General features: G+C 44.2%; 3 protein-coding genes across 7 annotated transcripts in view; 2 read left to right on the top strand and 1 right to left on the bottom strand.

Moving 5' to 3' along the window:
• Positions 1-12: 12 nt before the first annotated feature.
• Positions 13-2097, top strand: LOC115199112 (thyroid transcription factor 1-associated protein 26 homolog). Its single transcript, XM_029761688.1, has 4 exons — positions 13-257; positions 672-1026; positions 1485-1593; positions 1697-2097. The coding sequence occupies exons 1-4, from the start codon at positions 113-115 to the stop codon at positions 1859-1861; spliced, it is 774 nt and encodes a 257-aa protein (XP_029617548.1). The 5' UTR covers positions 13-112; the 3' UTR covers positions 1862-2097.
• A 225-nt stretch (positions 2098-2322) lies between these two features.
• On the top strand, positions 2323-16227 carry LOC115199109 (ras and EF-hand domain-containing protein homolog). Of its 3 annotated transcripts, none has more exons than XR_003879344.1 (18): positions 2323-2604; positions 4255-4656; positions 6118-6229; positions 6647-6842; positions 7197-7343; positions 10404-10494; positions 10714-10809; positions 11391-11578; positions 11756-11827; positions 11926-11974; positions 12140-12222; positions 12627-13269; positions 13512-13650; positions 14113-14194; positions 14409-14523; positions 14648-14749; positions 15342-15473; positions 15626-15715. XR_003879344.1 is itself a non-coding variant. In XM_029761681.1 (18 exons), exons 2-18 carry the CDS (start codon positions 4429-4431, stop codon positions 15711-15713), a joined length of 2508 nt encoding a protein of 835 aa, XP_029617541.1. In that variant the 5' UTR covers positions 2326-2604; positions 4255-4428; the 3' UTR covers positions 15714-16227. The 3 variants fall into 3 exon arrangements, 2 of the variants coding, with proteins under 2 accessions (XP_029617541.1, XP_029617542.1); XM_029761681.1 differs by having other exon boundaries at positions 2326-2604; positions 15342-15418; positions 15626-16227; XM_029761682.1 differs by having other exon boundaries at positions 2332-2604; positions 12729-13269; positions 15342-15418; positions 15626-16227.
• A 254-nt stretch (positions 16228-16481) lies between these two features.
• Positions 16482-25416, bottom strand: part of LOC115199111 (protein arginine N-methyltransferase 8-B) — a 21691-nt gene continuing 12756 nt past the window's right edge. For 2 of the 3 annotated variants that reach the window (XM_029761685.1, XM_029761684.1), the window contains exons 7-10: positions 24128-24243; positions 21033-21183; positions 19148-19269; positions 16482-17049 (exon numbers count right to left, since the gene is read on the bottom strand). In XM_029761685.1, the coding sequence (XP_029617545.1) occupies positions 16966-17049; positions 19148-19269; positions 21033-21183; positions 24128-24243 (473 nt within the window). In that variant the 3' untranslated portion in view covers positions 16482-16965. Of the gene's footprint in view, positions 17050-19147; positions 19270-19994; positions 20224-21032; positions 21184-24127; positions 24244-25416 lie in introns of those variants that run through there. The other variant, XM_029761686.1, reaches the window with a different exon arrangement.

Raw genomic sequence — 25416 nt, 5'->3', positions numbered from 1 at the left:
GATGGATTTGTCATGTCTTTCTGAGACCACCACATACGTCATAACAATGCGACGAAAAGCACATGCGAAGTAAACACATGAAACTTGCGATATTTTGCTAAAATTTAGTAAAATGGCACCACCAGCACAGCACAAAATGAAGACCAAGGGCACATTTGACGGAAAACGTGCCAATAGAATCCAACCCTACAACCGACCAGGGGGCAAGAAGAAGTGGGTCTCTGAGCACAAAGTATTCGACGGCAGTATTGGAGAAGGTAGCTAAGCTCGCTTGCCAGTGCTAGCTGGCCGTAGTCTGAGTTCCAGTCACTTTATCTAGCTAACTTGCTACTGGAATGTAATAGTTAGCTGAACAGAGACGGCAACCAGGCTAAGCTAGCAGATCTAGCTATCTAAAGTGTTTAAAATTGCAGTTAATGTATATTGTATAAAATGAAATCATTCAATATGTTAGAGTGCCAGGATAACTAGACCTTCCAACTGTAGAAGTGGGGAATCTATAAAGGTCCTGATTAATCTATGAAGTCCCCCCCCCCCCCCCCCCAATTGATCAATTAGCTAATGAACTTACTTAGCTACATGTGTGGCTAAATGTTCATGTGTAAGTTAACAAACAGTGTTTTTGCAGATATACATTCATGCTTGAGCCATAAACATCTCTCTTGCCTCAGGTCAGGGCTTTGCCTTCAAAAGGAAGGAGAAAGTGAAACATGAATACAACAAACTGCTACGGAAGGAGAGGAGGAAGAACACAGAGTTCAAAACCCAATATACAGAACAGTACCCCGAACATCTGAGGCATCTCTACGAGGCTGAGGCCGAGAAACTGAGGAATGAGGTTAAGACGAACAGAATCAACAGAACCAAAGCTAGGATGGCTGGCGGTGGTGGTCTAGTAGAGGAGGAAGCAGCTCCCATGGACCCAGCTACATCCATAGACCCTGCAGCTGATGCTGGCATCTCCTCTGACAAGACTGACTCTGCCTCACAGCCCACTCCAGCAGGAGCGGCCTCAAAGAATGACAGGTAGTCACTTAAATAATGTTTACAAACTGCTTTACTCATTTTATTTGTATATATTGTATTATATTCTACTGTATTTTAGTCAACGCCACTCCGACATGGCTTGTCTTAATATTGATATATTTCTTAGTTCCATTATTTTGCTTTTAGATCTGTGTTATTGTTGTGAATTGTTAGATACTACTGCACTGTTGGAGCTAGGAACACAAGCATTTCGTTACACCCGCAATAACATCTGCTAAATATGTGTATGTGACCAATACAATTTGTTCATCTGGTTTTGAGTTAAGCAGTTTGTGCAAAAAATGTAAATGCATTACCCATTTGCAGTGCACTGTGTAAAATGTCATTTCTGTCAGTGAAGTGTGGCAATGCTTTGTGCGAAATGTCATTGCAGTCAAGGCCAACCACTTGAAGGAGTTCCAATGCGTGATGCAACATGTTAATGTGTTGTTTTCCAGTCTACCCATGAGTAACCGGAGTAAAAGGAAAATGCTGAGGAAGACTTCCTATCAGAAAACAAAAGAGGAGTTTGAAAGTGTTAAAGAAAAGCAGAAGAATAAGAAAGAGGTATAGTGTTACACGTTCTCAATTTAAAGTCCTCAGAAAAGTACTATCGTAGGTCAAAAGCGTTGGACTGTTCTCAACGAGTGCTATTTTTTCCTCCATATAGGAGTTTTTAAAGAACAAGGAGCAGAAAGAAGAAGCTATCAAGAAGTACAAACAGAAGAAAATGGAGACATTTCAGATGCTGAGCAAAAAGACGAAGAAGGGGCAGCCCAACCTGAACCTACAGATGGAATACCTGCTCCAGAAGATTCAAGGGACTGGGAAATGACCAGTTGGAACTCTTACTGTGATGGTTTTATATCATAGATGAGTCTTGTTCTTCTTTTGTGAACTGCCATTGTGAATAGATTGTATCATAATAGATTTTCAGACTTTTTAGCAGTTTATTTACATTTTGAACCACAAGGTGGCATTTGAGAGATGAGCTGTTCTTGTAAAATATTTAAATATTCCTTTCAAATAGCAACCATTTCTATTAAATGTTAATAAAAGGTTGTAAGCAAAGTCTGGTTTATTGTTCTATTCGTGAGTGCACCAAGAACTAAAGCTAGTGTTGATCCAAGTAGACTGCAGAATTCAGAGTGACAAATGTGGTGTTTTATTTGTAGCGGGACAAAATAGAGACCATGTCCTGGACACTCTTTGGACGGCACGGTGTACTGCCTTGCCCAGGCGTTGTCATAGTTACAGATTATGTGTAGCGCGCAAGTCTTTTGATGTCCATGCTGCCCTTCCACTGTCGCTGTCATTCTAATAGTACTAATTACCTGTTGCATGTTGATATTTAACGGGAGCTCTGTCTACCCTAAGTGGTGCTTATTAGTGAGAACTCGGAACACTAAATCCCCTCAGGCGGCTGCCCCATGACATCACATGGTATGCGAATTACTTTTCAAAGCGTCGTTTGAGAAGCAAGAACTTCCTAAATAGGAAATGTGGTCATCGCTCTCTGTATTTTGGTCCGTGTTGACAGTTTCAAGGCTAATATCTTAATCTTTTGGAGATAAAAAGGTAAGTTATTAGTGTTTTTCTTTTGCTTATCCGATAATTAATTTGATTGCTTATTTTACTCAATACAGAATACATGAACTTGCCTATGTGAACATTTTTATGGATCATATAGACGTAAGAAATTATACATATTTTCACACCCATCGGTTTTAAATTGTATACATGATGACAAGCACACATTCTAGTTTCGATTTTGTCAGAAAGGGCAACAAACATATTGCACCAATTATATTATTGCTTTATTTTTTAGATTATGAAGGTTTTATACATAATTAATTCCTAATTAAATAAAGGTTAAATAAAATAAAGATGCTACTGTTGCCATTTATGTTGCTTAATGCTCCTTCTAATGACAACTAACCAAACTGACATTTCCTTCTAAATGGGATGCATATGATAGGCTATAGGCTACCAACTAGGTGAGTAAAAGGCAGATGATATCCTGGTCCCAAAGTGGAATACAGTGTTTTGTAATATGATAGGCTATAGGCTACCAACCCGGTCTCAGAGCATTTCGTATTATTCTGTATGTAAATCAGAGACACTCCATTTTGTATGATATGTTACGTTTCGTATGGTATGTATTCATTTGTGAAAAGTGTTACCCACATTAGTCAACACCTACAGAGCATGTCATGTTCTTTTTCTACCTTAACTAAAACTGCTACTGTACAGACCTACTCATGAGTTCAAGGCTGATAGGCCTTGATTTGAAGCCCATGATGCTGTCGCCCACACCTAACGTTAGCCATTTCCACAGAAGCCCTATCCTGCAATAACCACTTCCTCCCCCTCAATTTGTTGTGGTTAACTGTAGCCCTGCTTTACAATGTAGTGAAAAACATAGCAGCTCAGGGTGCAGATTAGCAATAGACTGATAGCAGCACAAGGATGTTACTCTCTAGAGCATAGGCTGTAATACTTTTGTGTTTAGAAGATACAGTAAGTCTACCGACTGCTAATATTCAGTGTTCCCAAACCTGAAGAGAATTTCATTGAGTGGTTTTTATTCACAATGTCTAGACTGTAGTCTATGGTATGCAGGAATTAACATAGTCGTGAGGATTGTATGCTTCGGTATTAAGATAAGCCGTTATGTTTGTACTTCCCAGCATGTTAGCTAGGTTGAAAGTCTCAGCTTATGAAAAAGGGAATTTATACCCCAAGGACTATCCGGCTGCTGACACATGGTTCAAGACCAAACTTTTCTCACCATTGTTGTTACTCAATAATAACACTAACCCCTTTCCTGTTATTTTTCACATAGATAAGAGACTTACATCACAGAAAGAGTTCTGCTTTCATGCATTACTAGCCTACAACACACTACCAACATGACACACAGCTCAAAAGCTGCTTTTAGACAGGCAGACCGATTCTGATATTGCTTCACCAATTGGTATTTTGACCATTCAGATCAGCTCTGAAAAAGAGCTGATGTGGAAAGATCTGCTGGGATTGGTCGAAAAAATAATTAGTGGAAAAAAGATTGCCTGTCTAAATGCAGCAAAACAATGACTTATGAGAGCGTATAAATCTAAAAAGAAAACATTACATCGTGATGCTCTCTGTAATCATGGTCTTCATGTACCCACTTTTCAAACAGATTTAAGGTTATATTCTAATGTCTTTCCTTTTTATTCTTCCCAGGAACCTGGGAACAAGACAGACCATTTACTGAGATGTGAAAACTCCTAGACAGACCATTTACTGAGATATGAAAACTCTTAGACAGTCTCTGTGGCCTCATCACTACTGACTTGTGGTGCCTAGTCTCATCGCTCACCATGACCCCAACCGGCCAGGCCGAGGAGTGAGACAGCCATGTCTGAATCTACCTTGTTCAGAGCCACCAGAATCCTCTGCAGAAGTATATCTAGTGACATGGAGGAGTCTGAGGCCAAGGGCAGAGGAGGAACTGTCCCCATGAGGAAGTGTTCAGACAGGAGGGGTTCTGACTGGGGAAGCATCACCATGCTGGATAAGACCAAGGAATTCTTCCAGACCTGCGATGTGGAGGGCAAAGGCTTCATCACACGCACCGATATGAGGGTTAGAGGAGGGGGCGTGGGGGGGGGGCTTGTTTTGCCTCAGTTTTACACTTGTTAGATAATTAGATGTTATGGACATAGATGTCTATCCCATTGATGCAGCCATGCTTAGATAATCGTTTTGACAGAGGGACAATTATGCGAATTATGTCAAAACCCACTGGGCAAAAACTCTTTGAATCAACGTTGTTTCCACGTCATTTCAACCCAAAAATGACATGTGATGACGTTGAATCAATGTGGGAAAATAATTGGATTTGAAAAAAGTCATCAACGAAGGGAATTTTGTATTTTTTTCACCTAACCTTTAACCTTAATTCAATGACATAGTGACATTTGTTGTTGAATTCACAGTAGTTGACAAATGTAAATCAAAACTAGACGTTGAACTGACGTCTGTGCCCAGTTGGAAGTCACTGATTAGTTCTGAACGGATACAACTAAAACGAGTTGAAACAAGTTCATTTCATGGGTTAAGGTAAACACACATACACACACACACACACACACACACACACACACACACACACACACACACACACACACACACACACACACACACACACACACACACACACACACACACACACACACACAGAGATGATGCTCTCTCTCACAACCATGAGATAACCAGAGGACAGTGTGACATGCAGGAGGTGCTTTGTGCTATGGCTCTCTACCTCATTGACCATTCAGAGGTTTTCATATCGAGAACCTCTCCACCTGCTCACTGAAGCAGCCACTCAATAGCACGGCACCTTTGATCACTGTGTCCAGGAACACTGGATGGATTTCCATCAGAAACATGTGCATGCACACACATACACACACCATTTTTGTATTTCACTCAAGCACTGTTTTGAAATGAACAAGAGACGGCTTTTGTTGTTGTCTGGGCTTAGAGGGGATAGGGTTTTGTACATTTATATAGTTTTATAAACAGAAGAAGAATCACCTGGAAAATGGTAATGTTGATGTGTGCATTATTTAAGGATAATGTAACATGTAATTGCCTATTAATGAATACAATCATATGGCCTATACCTTCTGTGCCAATATTCTCCCGTCCCTTTTTGCAATCAGGTCTAACATTGACCACACCACTGGCACTGACAATATGAAATCCACAATAATGTTGTAAACTCAGTTAATCCCAGTTTCTATTCAATGGCTTTCTTTGTTTTCCTTGACACATTTCTATTCAGAGAGGCAGGACAAGGTCAGGGTGACATATTACAGCTGTAGTAGACACACATCCAATGCTACTGAGTTGAATATCTTTCTCTTTGGAGTGAAGCAGGAGAGGAATGTTGGGCTTGTGTTGTGTGACATCTCTTAGCAGAAGAAACAATCTATTTCTTGTGTGTGTGTGTGTGTGTGTGTGTGTGTGTGTGTGTGTGTGTGTGTGTGTGTGTGTGTGTGTGTGTGTGTGTGTGTGTGCGTGCGTGTCTGTGTTCCACAGAGGCTTCACAGAGAACTACCCCTCACTGCTGAAGAACTGGAGAATGTCTTTGACTCCCTGGATACTGACCAGAATGGCTATCTCACCCTCGAAGTGTTCTCATCAGGATTCAGTGAGTTCCCTGTTTTTCTCTTTATCTCCCTACATTCAATTTCAATTCAATTAAAAATGACTTTATTAATCCCCAAGGGAGAATCTGCTGTATATCTCATGGTTTACTCTTGGTTCAATAACTTGTGTTTTGAGATCAATGTAGTGAGGGACCACATTCAAACGTGACAAAGATAAGGTATAGATGAATTTATCTCCTAGCTGGCAGAGAGTAGATGCTCACCCAGGTAAGGATAGGTTGTACTCTGTATAAAATGCACTTATAAACTTAAAAACTTGAGTTCTCTTTTCACAACCATCGGAAATTTGATAATTGTGAGTGCAGGGCACTTTCAAAATTGAAACACCGCTATTTGTAATTCAAACTGATGTTACGACATCTTGCTGGTGATGCTTATGCTTCCTGCTCTGTCCCCAGGTCAGTTCCTGCACGGCCGGAGGATCTCTGTAGCCGAGGACGCAGCACGCGTCCTCCCCACTTCGAGGAAGCCCTCAGAAGCCCTATACCAGAGCCAATGGGATGAGAGGTTGACTGGAGGGTGGGAGGATGAGGAGGAGGAGAGTCACTTCTGTATGCTGCTGGAGAGCCTAGGGGCCAGCAACGTGTTCCAGGAGTGAGTGGAGTTAACCACACCTCACATTATTACATACCATATTACTATACAATAGTAATTACATATTCAACATTACAATATTGCACCTTGTATGTATTCCCCAAATATCTTTGTTTGGGGTTGTTGCCTCATCTTGGAAAGTATGGGGTTGCACTTGCAACTTGGCCATCGTGGCTTTAGCTGGTTCATGGTGTACAGAACTGTTTGGGCGCCACTTCTCTACGCTTTTGGAACACTGTGTCTTTACAGTGATTTTAATGGTTTCTGTTATAGTGGAGGTCAACCAGTAAGTTGAATGTGACCGGTCCCTGTAGTTTTATCAGAACTCTTACCCTCCGTCTCTCCCTCCTCCAGTCCAGGTGAGGTGCGCAGCTTGTGGGCCCAGCTGAGGAGGGACGAGCCTCACCTCCTGTCGAACTTTGAGGACTTCCTGGCCAGAGTCACCTTCCAGATCAAAGAGGCCAAAGAGGAGAAGAGGGAGATGGAGAGCGCCCTCCAGAGGTCAGAGACCACAAATACCTCCTCTCTTTGTTGTCTCTGCTACTCCCTGGGCCAGTTTACCAGACACAGATTAAGCCTAGTCCCAGACTACAAAGCATTGCCAAGGGAGAATCTCTTTTGAAAGTGCTTTTTAGTCCAGGACAAGGCTTGATCTGTGTCTAAGAAACTGGCCCTTTGGAATTTAGGCATGATTATGTGATCATTGTGTGATATCTTCACTGTGACTGTTTAGTGTACTGCAACCACAACCATTTAAACCACAATACAAACAGCTTGCAGCTTTGTAAATGCACATCCAATGTTTCTTCGGTTTCTCGATTGCAGCTCATCAGAGTGTAGTTATTCGGTTCAAACAGCAGTCATTGATTCATAGAACTGACAATAGCTTGTTCAGTTCCAACCCATGTGACAGATCTATGGTCTATTTTGCTATAGAGGTCTGTTTGTGTACCAGATTGTAGAAGAAATAACATTTGATTCAGGATTCTATCCCATTGAAAGTAGTAATTTTACATGAAAGTTGAAAGCACTGAGTAGTTAATAGCTCCAAAAGATTGATACAGGCCTTCAGTGAATGAAAGCAGCGAGGTTCTAGCAAGTCAACTACTCCAGACATAAGTTACATATTACTTGTTGAACCTGTCGGTGACATGTTTAAAAAAAAAAAATTGTGCATTTTATTTATTTCACCTTTATTTAACCAGGTAGGCTAGTTGAAAACAAGTTCTCAATTACAAATAAAGCAAAGCAGTTCGACACATACAACACAGAGTTACACATGGGATAAACAAACATACAGTCAATAATACAGTAGAAAAAAAAGTATATATACAGTGTGTGCAAATGAGGTAAGATAAGGGAGGTAAGGTAATAAATAGGCCATAGTGGCGAGGAAATTACGGTATAGCAATTAAACACTGAAGTGATAGATGTGCAGAAGATGAATGTGCAAGTAGAGATACTGGGGTGTAAAGGAGCAAATCAATACAGTATGGGTTGAGGTAGTTGAATGGGCTATTTACAGATGGACTACATCGGTTGAAGAGCACGCATTTAGTTTTACTTGCATTTAAGAGCAGTTGGAGGCCACGGAAGGAGAGTTGTATGGCATTGAAGCTCGTCTGGAGGTTAGTTAGCACAGTGTCCAAAGAAGGGCCAGAAGTATACAGAATGGTGTCGTCTGCGTAGAGGTGGATCAGAGAATCACCAGCAGCAAGAGCGACATCATTGATGGATACAGAGAAGAGAGTCGGCCCGAGAATTGAACCCTGTGGCACCCCCATAGAGACTGCCAGAGGTCCGGACAACAGGACCTCCGATTTGACACACTGAACTCTATCAGAGAAGTAGTTGGTGAACCAGGCGAGGCAGTCATTTGAGAAACCAAGGCTATTGAGTCTGCCGATAAGAATTTGGTGATTGACAGAGTTGAAAGCTTTGGCCAGGTCGATGAATACGGCTGCACAGTATTGTCTCTTATCGATGGCAGTTATATCGTTTAGGACCTTGAGCGTGGCTGAGGTGCATCCATGACCAGCTCGGAAGCCAGATTGCATAGCGGAGAAGGTACGGTGGGATTTGAAATGGTCGGTGATCTGTTAACTTGGCTTTCAAATACCTTAGAATGGCAGGGTAGGATAGATATGTCTGTAGCAGTTTGGGTCTAGAGTGTCTCCCCCTTTGAAGAGGGGGATGACCGCGGCAGCTTTCCAATCTTTGGGGATCTCAGATGATGCGAGAGGTTGAACAGGCTAGTAATAGGGGTTGCAACAATTTCGGCAGATCATTTTAGAAAGAGAGGGTCCAGATTGTCTAGCCCGGCTGATTTGTAGGGGTCCAGATTTTGCAGCTCTTTCAGAACATCAGCTATCTGGATTTGAGTGAAGGAGAAATGGGGGCGGTTTGGGTGAGTTGCTGTGGGGGGTGCAGGGCAGTTGACCAGGGTAGGGGTAGCCAGGTGGAAAGCATGGCCAGCTGTGGAAAAATGCATATTGAAATTCTCAATTGTCAAGGATTTTTCGGTGGTGAGTGTTTCCTAGCCTCAGTGCAGTGGGAGGAGGTGCTCTTATTCTCCATGGACTTGTGTCCCAAAACTTTTGAGTTTGTGCTACAGGAAGCAAATTTCTGTATGATAAAGCTAGCCTTTGTGCGTTTATGTTTCTGCCTGTAGACACAGAGCTCTATGTGGGTTTACCATAATGCTATATAGAATGCCCCCATTATCCCTTTCAGTAGACCGCTAAGCTCAGATCATATTCTCAAAAGGGAACATTGATTGCAAGCCTGAGGAATTGGCTGCCATGTAGACAGATATGAGAATGTATTTTTCTCCCCTGAAACAATGTACGCTATACTACCTTTGATAGGTATTTGTATTGCTGTGGTCCCCTTTGTGTTTGGTAATACTAATGCATTGTTCTCATGGTACCACTTAAGACAACTTGAGTCCTCTTACTAATTGGTTGATTAATAAGGTGGCGGAATGTTAAATTCCAAGAGCAGTGCTTTTCCATCTGTATCTACACAGACGGTATGCTGGTACCTGCATGTACCGGTCTGTGTAACTACAGATGGAAAAGCAATGCAGTAGACTAATGTAATGGGACCAGTTCTTTGGCAATGGGTTGAGCAGGCAGAGTGAAGTAGACAACAAAAATACATGTTCAAACATTTAATAAATTAAGAAACGGTTTCACAAGTTCACCTTTTCAGCGTGGCTCATCTCTAGCCCACTAACACATTCATAAATCACAGGAAGCAGACATCCATTTTTCTTCCCTCCATTACTCCCAGGAACCACCATACCTCTGGACTGCATCACCTCCCGTGGGCTGCCACCTAGAACAGAAACAGGGTTTACATACATGCCAACTGTTCTGTTAATTAGTCAGTTGTCCAATGAGAAGACTTGATGAATTTACATGGGCAATTAGTCACACCTGTGAGGCTATGACATAAACAGAATAACCTATAATCACTCTCAAACCTGCCACTTGTAAACAGCATCTGGTTAAGTAGTTATTTAATTGTTATTAAATCCATCCTCCCTCATACATGCAGGAAAGCAGCCACACACGACAGTGAGATCCGCGGTCTGTATGAAGAAATGGAGCAACAAATGAAAAGCGAGAAGGACCGGCTGCTCCTCCAGGTACATATAGTTGATTAGTTAGTTGAAATGACTTGTGACCCTCTCCCAGACCTGGACTGTGTCTCTTAACACCACACTCTAGACACCTGCTGGAACCCTACCTACTGTATACCCTTGAACAAGGATATCAATGGACTCAACAAGGTTGTACTGTATTTCTGTTGTTTAATTTCTCCTATCCTAATGTGCTCTCCCTGTCTCTCCTCTGGCCTCCTTCAGGACTCAGAGCGTCTCCAGTCTCGTAGTCACGACCTGGAGCACCAGCTGTCCAGTAAGGAGAGAGAGTTGGAGCAGCTCTTCCAGAAACAGAGGCGGGTGAGTGACTGAGGTGCCTCCTGGGGGGGTATAATTTGTGGAACGTTCCAACAGGAATCTGTTCCAAAAACGTTGTAAATAACAAGGTTGCCAACAAACAACACATACAAAGTTGTATAGCGGCAGAATAAGATACCGAGTAGGCAGTGGACTATTTTAATTCAGTTTTTCACTCACCATGTTTATTCCGAAAATGTCTGTCCTCATTCTCGTAGCCTATCAACGAACATTAAGAATAAGCTACGTGGTGAGTTGATGTCTTTTCGACAGCTAGTTAGCTAGGTGAATCGATCATGTTACTTTGTATGCGTTGTTTGTTGGGAACCTTGTACTTTAAGACGTTTTTGGAACAGATTCCTGTTGGAAACTTCCGCAAATTATACCCCCCCCCGTGCCTCCTCCTGTAACTCTCCAGGGGGAAGGTTGGCCACCTCTGGTCTCTTGCAGGGCTTATCCCCCTTCTTGATTTCAGTCTTTGTGTTTTCAGTGCAAAATGAAAGACAAAAAGAAGCTGTGACTATAATAGAATACATGTCTCCCTAACAATGTTGCCCTTTGACCCCCCCCCCCCCCCCCCCCAGTTGGATCTCCAGTGTCGCGACCTGAGCAGTGAGCAACACGAGAGCCAGGTGGAGAATGTCAAGCTGAAAATGACCAACGAGGAACTGAGCAGAGAGCTGGAGAGCACCTGTCAGGAACTGTCCTTGGCCCAGGAACAACTGACCATGCTGCAGGACCAGGCTTCGCGCCTGCACCAGGAGAGAGAGATGTGGGTTAATATTACCACTAGATGTAATGACCAAACACACTCACTCACCTAGGCATCACACTTCCACAAACGTTCCATCAGTGGCTATGGCATGTCACTCCTAGTACAGCTAACATTCACTAGATTACTGTCCAGGTGTAGTTCAGTGAGCTTTGGTGACTGTCTCCCTCTGCTCAGGGAAATGTACCGAGTCACTGAGGGACTACAGAGAGAGAAACAGAGCCTGATGAAACAACTAGACCTTCTCAGGTAAGTTACACACACACACACACACACACACAGTATGCATGTTATACATTTAATTTGACAACTTATTGTTTTTTGTCCTCCTTGCAATATCTATCCAGAGAGATGAACAAACATTTAAAAGATGAGCGAAACATATACTGTGCTGTGGTGAGTTCTCGATTCATGATGTTTTGACTGTTACCTTTGAGGTGATATTGAATCATAAGACATATTCAAGCCAAAGGCACATTTATTTCCACATTATATGGACATTGACAACAACAAAAATGTTTGTATTATATTCCATTCTGTTGTGTTCTCTTTGCTCTACAGAACCCCAGGAACACCCTCAAACAGAAGCAGAGAGCAGGATTGGTCAATCTGTTTGCAGACACCAGCCAGCAGCCGGTTAAAAGGTGAGGTCATTTCCTTTAGAAGTGCCCTGAACATAATTAACCAGTCTTGTCGTGTGTGAAAGGAAACTGATTTTATGTCCGTAAGTAACGTGATTTAAATCAACATTGGATTAAAGAGGAGAAACAGGATGTGCAATCAAAAAATGTGTTTTTGAGGCCAAGGCACCCAATTAGTCAATTTAATGTAAGGTACTTTACAGCATAAGGAGTGTATTTGCAATATAATATACTAACAATATATATAGTGACTTCTGCGCTGCTCTTGACAGTAATGGCAGCACCCAGAACCATTTTGAGTTACCATTTAATGATGATGGCCTGTAACGAGAGACTAACGTGAAAATGGGACACTCAAACATTTTTTTTGATCCGATATCCTCTGTTTCTTCCTCTTGTCTCCAAAGAGCCTCACTCTTCACCCACAATGGGGGTTCCTATGAGTTCCTTGATGCGCTGCCAGTAGAACACCTTCAAATCTCTTTTGTCTCCTCCCCCTCCTCATCTAGCGAGGACGATGTTGACACCGCTTGTCCACCACGTTCGCCGAAAACCAACTACGGCCTGGCCAACGGCTACCACGACTCCAACACCTCGTCTCCAACCCAAGTGGTTGAGGTGGAGGCACAGGGGGTGAGGGTGAAGGAGAGGCTCTCCAAGTTTGAGTCAGAGAAGACCCTCGCCCCCACCCAGAACGAAAGGGACAGGCATACAGAGTGCCAGAGTAAGCCGGAGGTTGGGGGCGACGGCCTGGACGGTCCCCCAGATGGGTGGCCTCTCCGTCGGGTTATCTCCATCGAGGAGGACCACCTCCCCCACCTGCTTCATGGAGGGCCCCAGCCCCTGCTGCACCAGCTCAGTGAGAAAGACGACGAGGAGGAAGAGGAGCAAGAGAAGGAAGATCTGGAGAGTAGTATCCTCTTCGCCCCTGTTCCTCTACCCATCCCGGTCACGACAGTGTCCCCCTTCAAACACAGAGGTAGTTTCAGCAGAATCAGAAATATCCCCTCGTCACCTCGAGGACAGCCCGTCGGCAAGGAGACCCAAAATGTGAGCAAATCTCTATTCATGCATTTTAATTCACTTTGGAATGACTGAGTTAGAATGAAGTTGACCCCAACCCTGCTGTAGTAGGACATGACCTAATAAGATCAAATCTATTGTCCTTGTGTTAAGCATCAGAACTAAAACCCTTCATCTGAGTGATCAACAACATTTCCAAAGAAGCTCTTCAATATGCAATCAATTGAAAATATCATTCTGTTGTCCTCTTTCTCTGCCTATCCCTCCAGAGGGTGAAGGAGAGGGCCGTGCCTGCCCCGGACCGCCTGTTTAAGGTGGTTCTGGTGGGTAACTCCAGCGTGGGCAAGACTTCCCTGCTGCGTACCTTCTGTGACGGCCGCTTCCACCCCTCCAGCCCCGCTACTGTGGGTGAGAACCGACAACACATTACTGTGTATCACGGGTGTCACGGACCTTTTGTGTGTTAATACAGTGGCAGCGGTCGTTTGTGCATTCACCGTGTGTGTGTGTGCGCACGTTCTTATGTACGTGTGTGTGAGTTACTATCAGAAGATTGAAGGGCAAAGCAGCATCACATGAAAGGGCTTGTAAAGTTCTGTCTATGAACCTCCGGTATGCATTGTACCACCGCAGATTATGTCACATCGAATCAATTTAATTCTCCTCTGAATCCCCTCGGTTCCCCCTTATAGGATGGCTTGTTTGATTTCAACGCTTTGACTGTGAAAGACAATTACCTAAGCATCAAGCTTGATGAATAGCTCAACTACCCCCTCTAGTGTTCATTAATGAAATGATGTAATGCTACAGTATATTATTGATGTGTATTCCTCTTACCCTAATAACCAGTCTGAGGGCTATTCCTGACAGGTATTGACTACAGTGTGAAGACTCTAATGTTGGACAACACCCAGGTAGCCATGCAGCTGTGGGACACGGCCGGGCAGGAGAGGTGAGTGGCCACGACCAGTGAAAATAGTATTGCCAAGACCTCACCAATAGATACCAGTAGCTAAGAAAACAATGTGTTGTTTTTGCCTGGATGCTATTCTGAGAATGTGACTTAAATGACATCAAAGCAACGTTCTCAGGTTGGCATTTGGCACTTTGGCAAAATAAACAGGGTTCCATTTTGTCCAGTTGTGACTTCTCTGTGTTGGCTACAGGTACCGCAGCATCACCAAGCAGTTCTTCCGTAAGGCAGACGGCGTGGTGGTCATGTACGACGTCACGTTCCTGGAAAGCTTCAAGGCCGTGCGACCCTGGCTCATCAACGTCCAGGTCAGCTCACATTTGGCCTTTTGCCAGACAGGACATGACAAATAATTGTCTGTTCTAAACAGTTTATTTCTATCTGAACGTTTTGAGCAGACGCCTGACCTTTCATTGACCTCTGTTTTCCCAGGAAGCTGCGGGAGTGGGCATTCCCATCCTGCTCCTGGGCAACAAGATGGATGCGACGTCCGAGAGGGAGGTACCACTTAAAGATGCAGAGACTCTGGCCCATGTGAGTTCTCCGTTTAGGGACTCATAAGTATCATCCTATAGCATACTATGACAATCTCAAGAACTGAACGACCAACACAGAGTGGGGGAAATCTGTTCACTGTCTATAAATATGGACGAGACCTGTTCACTGTCTATAAATATGGACGAGACCTCACATAGCTGTCACTATTGCCATCTGTAGGTCCTCTACAGATGCCATATCTTAATTTGACCATCCTGTTGCAGGAATTTTCTTGCACAGCAGGAAATGTAAACTTGTAGCATATTCAAGGTATAAAAAAAGCTTCTAAAGTTTGTAATTTCCACGTAAAAATGTTTGACTTGCCAGCAGCATACCATCATGCATCCTACTGCTAGCTTGCCTCTGTAGCTAAGCAGGGTCGGTCCTGGTCAGTCCCTGGATGGGAGACCACATGCTAATGGAGGTGGTGTTGGAGGGCCAGTAACTGGCACCCCTTTAAAAATAAAATAAATGTCCATTAATTAACATTGCCTGTTGCTGCAGGATTATTTTCCAACCTGGCTCAAATGAACATCCTACAAACGTAGCTAAGTGACAACCAGTGACCTGAGTCTCTTCTCCCCTGTAGGACAGCCGTGTGATATTCTATGAGGTCAGTGCTTACACCGGCTACAACGTGACAGAGGCCATGATCCACCTGGCCAGGTAAGGGAGGGAGAGGGACAGCCCCTAGGTATCCAGATCTGAATGAATTGGACAGGTATAAGCTATGTTAATGTTCCCCCCTCCCCCTCTGATCAATTGGAATATTGTATGGATGTTAATCCTTTCAGATTAACTCAAATCTCCAGAGGTTAGGAGTCAATTTGGGGACAGTGTGTGACATGTCAATGCGTCTGTCTGTGTGTCCAGAGTGCTGAAAGAGCAGGAGGATCGGGTGAGAGACACGTTTGTCTTACTGGAGGCCCTGCCCATCAAGAAGAAAGCCTGCTGCAAGTGAAGACACTGACAGACTAGAGAGAGAGAGAGAGGGAGCATTTGGAATGGCAGGAGACTCCTGATAACAAGTGAAGGAACTCTTCAATCTAAATCTTTCTCTGTGTTCTCTGAGCCAAATCTTAACTTTGTGTACATTTGTTAATCAATGTCTCAAATTAGGACGGCCATTCTTTCAGTACATGTTTTGTTAAAAGCAAAGAGCCCAGTTGAGCTGGATCATAGTGGATTTAGCTCTAGTCTACATTACAACCCTTTGTCTGTGTTATTTGGATCTCCTGACTGTTATGAGCAATAGACATGTTCTACTGTAGAACTAATGGTATATTTTGTCAATTTAAAAAGTGGATATTATTTCAATGTATAGAATGAATGTTTTTCTTTAGTTGTGATTATGTTGTTAATCAAAACACAGAATGGATATCTAAATAAGAGCTTGATTAAGTTGTTAGTCTGTTACAACATAACCCAACAAAATAATGATTGCCATAAATTGATTAAAATACTGATGTGAAATGTAATTATTTGATTCATTCCCAACAATTCTAATTGTTCTTTATTTGTTCATCACTCCTACACCACACCCCAAAATCAAAATGTCAAAATAAATGTTCCAACTGGAAATGGAAGACAAGACATTTCTCCCAGGTTTCTATCATTAAACATGTTCCATTAGCAATTGTGAATATCTCAAATGATCAAACCATGATGCCTGAAATCAACCAAGAACAAAAAGCTAAACATGCAAATAACTTACCAGTACTGAATACCAACAAAATATACCTAACTTGAACAAACACTGAATGACTTTCCTGTTTAACTCTTAGGTTCTGCATTCGTTGAACTTTGAAAGACATCGGTGAAACAGAGGTGTAGTCTGTCTGTTTTCCTTGATAAAAGACATGCTCAGAGTCTGTCCTTAAAGTACCTCTGGACTGGCATCTAAAATACCTTTAACTCCTTCAGATCTAGTACTAATAACACTGAAACTCAACCTGAATAAAATAACTAATCAAGTTCATCAGGGATATTACATTCTCAGGGCAGCTTTAAAAATGTGGCAGGTGATGGCGCTATTGCTTCGAAATGGCTTGTTTTTATGACATCACATAGGTGCTGGAACGCTGTCATCCAATCAGATGCGTATCGTGTCCCCCTCGGACCAATAAGAGGGCCTGTTGGAGAGCCTGTGCCCTTCCTCTCAAGATGTGTCCAATAGGGGGCTGAGGAGGGTGATATCGCCCTTTGCTGGTCAGCTAGCGCATCTTGTAGTCGTGGGAAATGGCCGCATCGCACAGCTGTCCTTTAAAGTCCAACTCAAAGGTGAACTCCAGGTCCCGCTGGAATACAAGACAAGACTCTTCAGTCCACCTATAACCATTTGACAGTATCGTGTCGACCCCAACCATAGGTGCTGCCTCTGGTATTTTCTTTTCACATGTCCTCCTACAATTTCAGCAACTATGGATGTGTAACCAGGCCAGCACAGTACGGCTTGGCTTAGTAGTGGGAAAATGGTATTTGAGATGGACACAACAGTAGGGATATTTAGCCCTTTTGAATGCTTTGAAAATACATCCTTCTTTCCTACCTCCATTTAAAGTAGTCACTGACCATCAGTTGAAGTCGGAGGTTTACATACACCTTAGCCAAATGCATTTAAACACAGTTAACAATTCCTGACATTTAATCCTAGTAAAAATTCCCTCTTAGGTCAGTTAGGATCAACACTTTATTTTAAGAATGTGAAATGTCAGAATAATAGAGTGATTTTATTTCAACTTTTATTTCTTTCATCACATTCCCAGTGGGTCAGAAGTTTACACTCAATTAGACTTTGGAAACATTTCCTTTAAATTGTTTAACTTGGGTCACACAAGCTTCCCACAATAAGCTGGGTGAATTTTGGCCATTCCTCCTGACAGAGGAGTCAGGTTTGTAGGCCTCCTTGCTCGCACACACTTTTTCAGTTCTGCCCACAAATGTTCTATAGGATTGAGGTCAGGGCTTTGTGATGGCCACTCCAATACCTTGACTTTGTTGTCGTTTAAGCCATTTTGCCACAACTTTGGAAGTATGCTTGGGGTCATTGTCCATTTGGAAGACCCTTTTGCGACCAAGCTTTAACTTTCTGACTGATGTCTTGAGATGTTGCTTCAATATATCCACATAATTTTCCTCCCTCATGATGCCATCTATTTTGTGAAGTGCACCAGTCCCTCCTGCAGCAAAGGAGATTTCTCCAATAAGTACGATCTTTGTCCCCATGTGCAGTTGCAAACCGTAGTCTGGCTTTTTTATGGCAGTTTTGGAGTAGTGGCTTCTTCCTTGCTGAGTGGCCTTTTAGGTTATGTCGATATAGGACTCGTTTTACTGTGGATATAGATACTTTTGTACCTGTTTCTTCCAGCATCTTCACAAGGTCCTTTGCTGTTGTTCTGGGATTGATTTGCACTTCTCGCACCAAAGTACGTTCATCTCTAGGAGACAGAATGCGTCTCCTTCCTGAGCGGTATGACGGCTGAGTGGTCCCATGGTGTTTATACTTGCGTACTATTGTTTGTACAGATGAACGTGGTACTGTCAGGTGTTCAGAAATTGTTCCCAAGGATGAACCAGACTTGGCAGTCTCCAATTTTTTTTCTGAGGTCTTGGCTGATTTCTTTTGATTTAACCATGATGTCAAGCAAAGAGGCACTGAGTTTGAAGGTAGGCCTTAAAATACATCCACAGGTAGACCTCCAATTGACATTAATGATGTCAATTAGCCTATCAGAAGCTTCTAAAGCTGTGACATCATTTTCTGGAATTTTCCAAGCTGTTTAAAGGCACAGTCAACTTAGTGTATGTAAACTTCTGACCCACTAGAATTGTGATACAGTGAATTATAAGTGAAATAATCTGTCTGTAAACAATTGTTGGAAAAATGACTTGTGTCATGCACAAAGTAGATGTCCTAACCGACTTGCCAAAACTATAGTTTGTTAACAAGAAATTTCTGGAGTGGTTGAAAAATGAGATTTAATGACTCCAACCTAAGTGTATGTAAACTTCCGACTTCAACTGTATGTAAGGTTGGATAAGTGATGGAAAGTTTCCCTCCGTACTACTTTCACCAATCCAACCCTCTCCGATCTGTGAATACTTCAAATAAGGGAAGAAGGGAGGATGCATTTGTAGAGTTTTAACAGTTAAAGTCAGTGGGTGGTACAGCAATAGGATGGAGGTTTTGCGGCGTCTGAGCTAATACTCATGTAGGGCTTCACTCTTAGAAAGACATATTCATAGATCATGTTAAAGACTTGACATCTATAGTCAGGAGTCGTTGGTTGGACTATAGAAAAACCCCATCTGGAATAAAAACATTTAAAACAGCATTTTATTCTATGCTGGCGTGGAGTGAGCTGCAGTTCTAGTACAGCGTAACTCTATTCTCACCACATTCTTTTCGTTAGGCTTGACTGCGATGCTGCCCAGTATCTCCTCTCCCTTCCTCACAGTCAGGTAGTCCTCCAGGTAAAACACTGTCTGCTTCCAGTGGGTACTGGCAGCGTCAGGAGCTGGCCATGGGAGAGAGGAGGGGGGGGGGGATAGGAGGTGGGGAATGAGAGGAGGAGGAGATGGAAGAGAGGGGGAGGAATAGGAGGAGGGGAACGAGAGGAGGGGGAGATGGAAGAGAGGGGGAGGAATAGGAGGAGGGGAACGAGAGGAGGGGGAGATGGAAGAGGGGGGAGGAATAGGAGGAGGGGAACGAGAGGAGGGGGAGATGGAAGAGGGGGGGAGGAATAGGAGGAGGGGAACGAGAGGAGGGGGAGATGGAAGAGAGGGGGAGGAATAGGAGGAGGGGAACGAGAGGAGGGGGAGATGGAAGAGAGGGGGAGGAATAGGAGGAGGGGAACGAGAGGAGGGGGAGATGGAAGAGAGGGGAGGAATAGGAGGAGGGGAACGAGAAGAGGGGGAGATGGAATAGGAGGAGGGGAACGAGAGGAGGGGGAGATGGAAGAGAGGGGGAGGAATAGGAGGAGGGGAACGAGAGGAGGGGGAGATGGAAGAGGGGGGAGGAATAGGAGGAGGGGAACGAGAGGAGGGGGAGATGGAAGAGAGGGGGAGGAATAGGAGGGGAACGAGAGGAGGGGGAGATGGAAGAGAGAGGGAGGAATAGGAGGAGGGGAACGAGAGGAGGGGGAGATGGAAGAGGGGGGAGGAATAGGAGGAGGGGAACGAGAGGAGGGGGAGATGGAAGAGAGGGGGAGGAATAGGAGGGGAACGAGAGGAGGGGGAGATGGAAGAGAGGGGGAGGAATAGGAGGAGGGGAGATGGAGAGAGGATTAGGAGAAAATGAATACGGTATTGAGAGACATAGGGGAGATCTCAATTGCATACATATTGAGTCCTCTCTCCTTGTCTCCTTCTCTTCACCCATTGGATAAGAAAGCCAGATGTTCCTCCCCTCTGACCTATCCTCCAAAGGGTTTTGAGAAGGCGAGAGGACGCAATGAGTATGCAATTGAGATCTTCACAGAGATGGTGGAGAATGAAATAATCAGGAGAGGGAGACATAAAAAGTATCATTGGTCTGTATTTTTAACCTGTGCCGTTCCACTTAACACCACTAGAGGGGGGTCAAGAGCTGAGAATCCAAGTCAACTTGTCATTACAGGAAACAGCATAGGGTGTTATTACTACATGCTTTTATGTCTAGCAGTACCTTTTGATCATCAGCCTCAAACCTACACCTCACAATAATATCGCCCTCCCCTTGTCAAAACCTTGATGAATTAACATGCAAAAAATGTGCTGTGCTTCCACAATCTTCCAAACAAAACCAAAGGATCATTGCCAGAGGCAAGAATCTCCGCAACTACAGGTATGAGAACAGTTTTTCACCCTGGCTTATTTGTACAAGTGCTACAATTGACTGACTTTCACGAAATGATTGATGTCTGTTTGAAATGACAACTTTCCATTGTTGCATAACCTGGACAGGACCCAGAAACTGAACACAGTGGTTCTCTCCCTGTAAAAGATCTCTAGCGGCTTCAGGTTCCAGACCTTATAACAACACAAGTGGCTTGTGTGGAAGATATGTAACTTATATTGTCATACACCTAATTTCAAAGGACCTAGCGTTTAGTGTACTTGAATGTGGTCACATTGCGGGTTATGTTCATTAGTGCACACCGTAGCAAAACATTTTTGAAACGGAAAACAAAAGTAGGTCTTTCTTATTGGACTAGTTTAGGTAGTCCTTCCCTGTTTCAGTCTGTTTTCTGACTCTTGGTGCCAAATGAACACAACCCATATGTGTGTGGTGAGGTCTAACCGGTAGAGAAGCCAGTCTTCTTATGACACTTGGTGAACTCGATGTTGAAGTAGGTGACCATGGCGTGGACATAGTCGTTCCTCTGGATCTGCAGGCAGAAGGCCGTGGTGAAAGACAGGTCCTCAGGCTTCACCGTGTAGATGTCCACTTCCTGGGTCATAGGTTACAAGGGAAATATGGTACAGGGTGACATGCATCGGAAGATAGATATCTCTCTCTCTCTCACCTCTCTCTCTCACACACACACACTTCTCCTTTCTCCTCTATTTCAACCTCTCTCTCTCTCTCTCTCTCTCCTTACATCTATCACTCTCTCATACATAAAAGCACTGTCAGACATACACAAATCTCTCAAACACACGTCTTTGGCTCCATTCTGCCTCTTCAACCTCATTATCTATGGGATGATATTAGATTGTTGGGAAGCTTCATGACATGCTTTCTGATCTGCGGTGTTTTCTTCCCAGTCAGTGAACAGGTTTCTCTGCTGTGTCAGGAGCTATAATCTATTCTGTCACACTAAAGCACTTCAGGCGTGTAACTGGAAATGGAATCCACACCCTCTACCTGACTAAGCTCTCCTTCCATTTGTATGTTCTGCTCTTTATTTCATTCAATTCCACCCAATATACACTGCTCAAAAAAATAAAGGGAACACTTAAACAACACAATGTAACTCCAAGTCAATCACACTTCTGTGAAATCAAACTGTCCACTTAGGAAGCAACACTGATTGACAACAAATTTCACATGCTGTTGTGCAAATGGAATAGACAACAGGTGGAAATTATAGGCAATTAGCAAGACACCCCCAATAAAGGAGTGGTTCTGCAGGTGGGGACCACAGACCACTTCTCAGTTCCTATGCTTCCTGGCTGATGTTTTGGTCACTTTTGAATGCTGGCGGTGCATTCACTCTAGTGGTAGCATGAGACGGAGTCTACAACCCACACAAGTGGCTCAGGTAGTGCAGCTCATCCAGGATGGCACATCAATGCGAGCTGTGGCAAGAAGGTTTGCTGTGTCTGTCAGTGTAGTGTCCAGAGCATGGAGGCGCTACCAGGAGACAGGCCAGTACATCAGGAGACATGGAGAAGGCCGTAGGAGGGCAACAACCCAGCAGCAGGACCGCTACCTCCGCCTTTGTGCAAGGAGGAGCAGGAGAAGCACTGCCAGAGCCCGGCAAAATGACCTCCAGCAGGCCACAAATGTGCATGTGTCTGCTCAAACGGTCAGAAACAGACTCCATGAGGGTGGTATGAGGGCCCGACGTCCACAGGTGGGGGTTGTGCTTACAGCCCAACACCGTGCAGGACGTTTGGCATTTGCCAGAGAACACCAAGATTGGCAAATTCGCCACTGGCGCCCTGTGCTCTTCACAGATGAAAGCAGGTTCACACTGAGCACATGTGACAGACGTGACAGAGTCTGGAGACGCCGTGGAGAACGTTCTGCTGCCTGCAACATCCTCCAGCATGACCGGTTTGGCGGTGGGTCAGTCATGGTGTGGGGTGGCATTTCTTTGGGGGGCCGCACAGCCCTCCATGTGCTCGCCAGAGGCAGCCTGACTGCCATTAGGTACCGAGATGAGATCCTCAGACCCCTTGTGAGACCATATGCTGGTGCGGTTGGCCCTGGGTTCCTCCTAATGCAAGACAATGCTAGACCTCATGTGGCTGGAGTGTGTCAGCAGTTCCTGCAAGAGGAAGGCATTGATGCTATGGACTGGCCCGCCCGTTCCCCAGACCTGAATCCAATTGAGCACATCTGGGACATCATGCCTCGCTCCATCCACCAACGCCACGTTGCACCACAGACTGTCCAGGAGTTGGCGGATGCTTTAGTCCAGGTCTGGGAGGAGATCCCTCAGGAGACCATCCGCCACCTCATCAGGAGCATGCCCAGGCGTTGTAGGGAGGTCATTCAGGCACGTGGAGGCCACACATACTACTGAGCCTCATTTTGACTTGTTTTAAGGACATTACATCAAAGTTGGATCAGCCTGTAGTGTGGTTTTCCACTTTAATTTTGAGTGTGACTCCAAATCCAGACCTCCATGGGTTGATAAATTGGAGTTCCATTGATTATTTTTGTGAGGTTTTGTTGTCAGCACATTCAACTATGTAAAGAAAAAAGTATTTAATAAGATTATTTCTTTCATTCAGATCTAGGGTGTGTTGTTTAAGTGTTCCCTTTATTTTTTTGAGCAGTATATTTGTTTATTCATTCATTCACTCATTAATTTATCCATTCATTTATTCAATCCAGTCAGTCAGTGAGTCAATCATCTTTTTTATTAATTCGTTCCTTCATCTGTTCAATTCATCCATCCTTTCATTCATACGCCCTAGAAAGCATGGCACCTCTCAGCATCAAATACTTTCCTCCTGAAGATAATTCACACAGCATCTTATACCTCACACACTGAAATGGAGGATATATTCTCTCTTTTGGATGATTGATGTGACATTGGACAGGACAGACAGGCCGTCATTGGACAGGACAGACAGGCCGTCATTGGACAGGACAGACAGGCCGTCATTGGCCAGGACAGACAGGCCGTCATTGGACAGGACAGACAGGCCGTCATTGGACAGGACAGGACAGCAGTGTTAAATCCCAATGTGTCACACAGACCTGGGAGTGCCAGGCCTATTTATGGCTGAGATACGGTGGCTGGCATGGGTCCCACTGTGAAGTCTGTACAGTCTAGACACATTCATTGACATGCAAATCACAGACAGGGACACGGAACCCATTTAGGGCTCATCATAATTCTTGGCTGGTAGTCTCTCTGTGACACTTCAATTTTTTAAAGTCATTTTTTAAGTCTGTCTGGATTCAGGCAATAAATAATAACAAGTGTGTATTATACGCAAGTGAGATTTAGATTTTTTGTTGTTGTTGCATATCCCAACTCCCCCTGAGAGTAGGGTCACAGCCAGGGTCAGCCATTATCTCACACACACACACACACACACACACACACACACACACACACACACACACACACACACACACACACACACACACACACACACACACACACACACACACACACACACACACACACACACACACAAACACAAACTGACCTTGACTAGGCAGGAGTTGGTCACCACCTGTTTGGGGTCCACCACGTCCACCAGGGGCTCTCTCATGGCCACATTACGGATGCAGGTCATGTCAAAACCGTACACGTTCTCCCACCCTGAATACACACACACACTCAGATATCAGCAAATCTGGTACACTCTGTGTCTGAAGTGGTGGTCATCACACAACCTCTCTCTCTCTCTCTAAGTGGTGGTCATCACACAACCTCTCTCTCTCTAAGTGGTGGTCATCACACAACCTCTCTCTCTCTCTCTAAGTGGTGGTCATCACACAGACTCTCTCTCTCTCTAAGTGGTGGTCATCACACAGACTCTCTCTCTCTCTAAGTGGTGGTCATCACACAGCCGCTCTCTCTCTCTCTAAGTGGTGGTCATCACACAGCCACTCTCTCTCTCTCTCTCTAAGTGGTGGTCATCACACAGACTCTCTCTCTCTAAGTGGTGGTCATCACACAGACTCTCTAAGTGGTGGTCATCACACAGACTCTCTCTCTCTCTCTCTCTAAGTGGTGGTTATCACACAGACTCTCTCTCTCTCTCTAAGTGGTGGTCATCACACAGAATCTCTCTCTCTAAGTGGTGGTCATCACACAGACTCTCTCTCTCTCTCTCTAAGTGGTGGTCATCACACAACCTCTCTCTCTCTAAGTGGTGGTCATCACACAGCCGCTCTCTCTCTCTCTAAGTGGTGGTCATCACACAGACTCTCTCTCTCTAAGTGGTGGTCATCACACAGACTCTCTAAGTGGTGGTCATCACACAGACTCTCTCTGACTCTCTAAGTGGTGGTCATTACACAGACTCTCTCTCTCTCTCTAAGTGGTGGTCATCACACAGAATCTCTCTCTCTCTCTAAGTGGTGGTCATCACACAGACTCTCTCTCTCTCTCTAAGTGGTGGTCATCACACAGACTCTCTCTCTCTCTCTCTAAGTGGTGGTCATCACACAACCTCTCTCTCTCTAAGTGGTGGTCATCACACAACCTCTCTCTCTCTCTCTAAGTGGTGGTCATCACACAACCTCTCTCTCTCTAAGTGGTGGTCATCACACAGACTCTCTCTCTCTCTAAGTGGTGGTCATCACACAGACGCTTTCTCTCTCTCTAAGTGGTGGTCATCACACAGCCGCTCTCTCTCTCTCTAAGGGGTGGTCATCACACAGCCGCTCTCTCTCTCTCTCTAAGTGGTGGTCATCACACAGACTCTCTAAGTGGTGGTCATCACACAGACTCTCTCTCTCTCTCTAAGTGGTGGTCATCACACAGACT

The sequence above is a fragment of the Salmo trutta genome, chromosome 8, assembly GCF_901001165.1.
Source record: "Salmo trutta chromosome 8, fSalTru1.1, whole genome shotgun sequence".
Taxonomy (NCBI): Eukaryota; Metazoa; Chordata; class Actinopteri; order Salmoniformes; family Salmonidae; genus Salmo; species Salmo trutta.
The sequence above is the reverse complement of the archived record's forward strand: the minus strand, read 5'-3'. Positions and strand labels throughout refer to the sequence as shown.

Excerpts from the sequence above, each read along its gene's own strand:
- LOC115199112 (XM_029761688.1), top strand. The coding sequence starts at position 113 with ATGGCACCACCAGCACAGCACAAAATGAAGACCAAGGGCACATTTGAC. Across the intron at positions 258-671 it reads CGACGGCAGTATTGGAGAAG|GTCAGGGCTTTGCCTTCAAA; the intron begins GTAGCTAAGCTC and ends CTCTTGCCTCAG. Across the intron at positions 1,027-1,484 it reads GCGGCCTCAAAGAATGACAG|TCTACCCATGAGTAACCGGA; the intron begins GTAGTCACTTAA and ends GTTGTTTTCCAG.
- LOC115199109 (XM_029761681.1), top strand. The coding sequence starts at position 4,429 with ATGTCTGAATCTACCTTGTTCAGAGCCACCAGAATCCTCTGCAGAAGT. Across the intron at positions 6,843-7,196 it reads GCCAGCAACGTGTTCCAGGA|TCCAGGTGAGGTGCGCAGCT; the intron begins GTGAGTGGAGTT and ends TCCCTCCTCCAG. Across the intron at positions 11,975-12,139 it reads GAAACATATACTGTGCTGTG|AACCCCAGGAACACCCTCAA; the intron begins GTGAGTTCTCGA and ends TTTGCTCTACAG.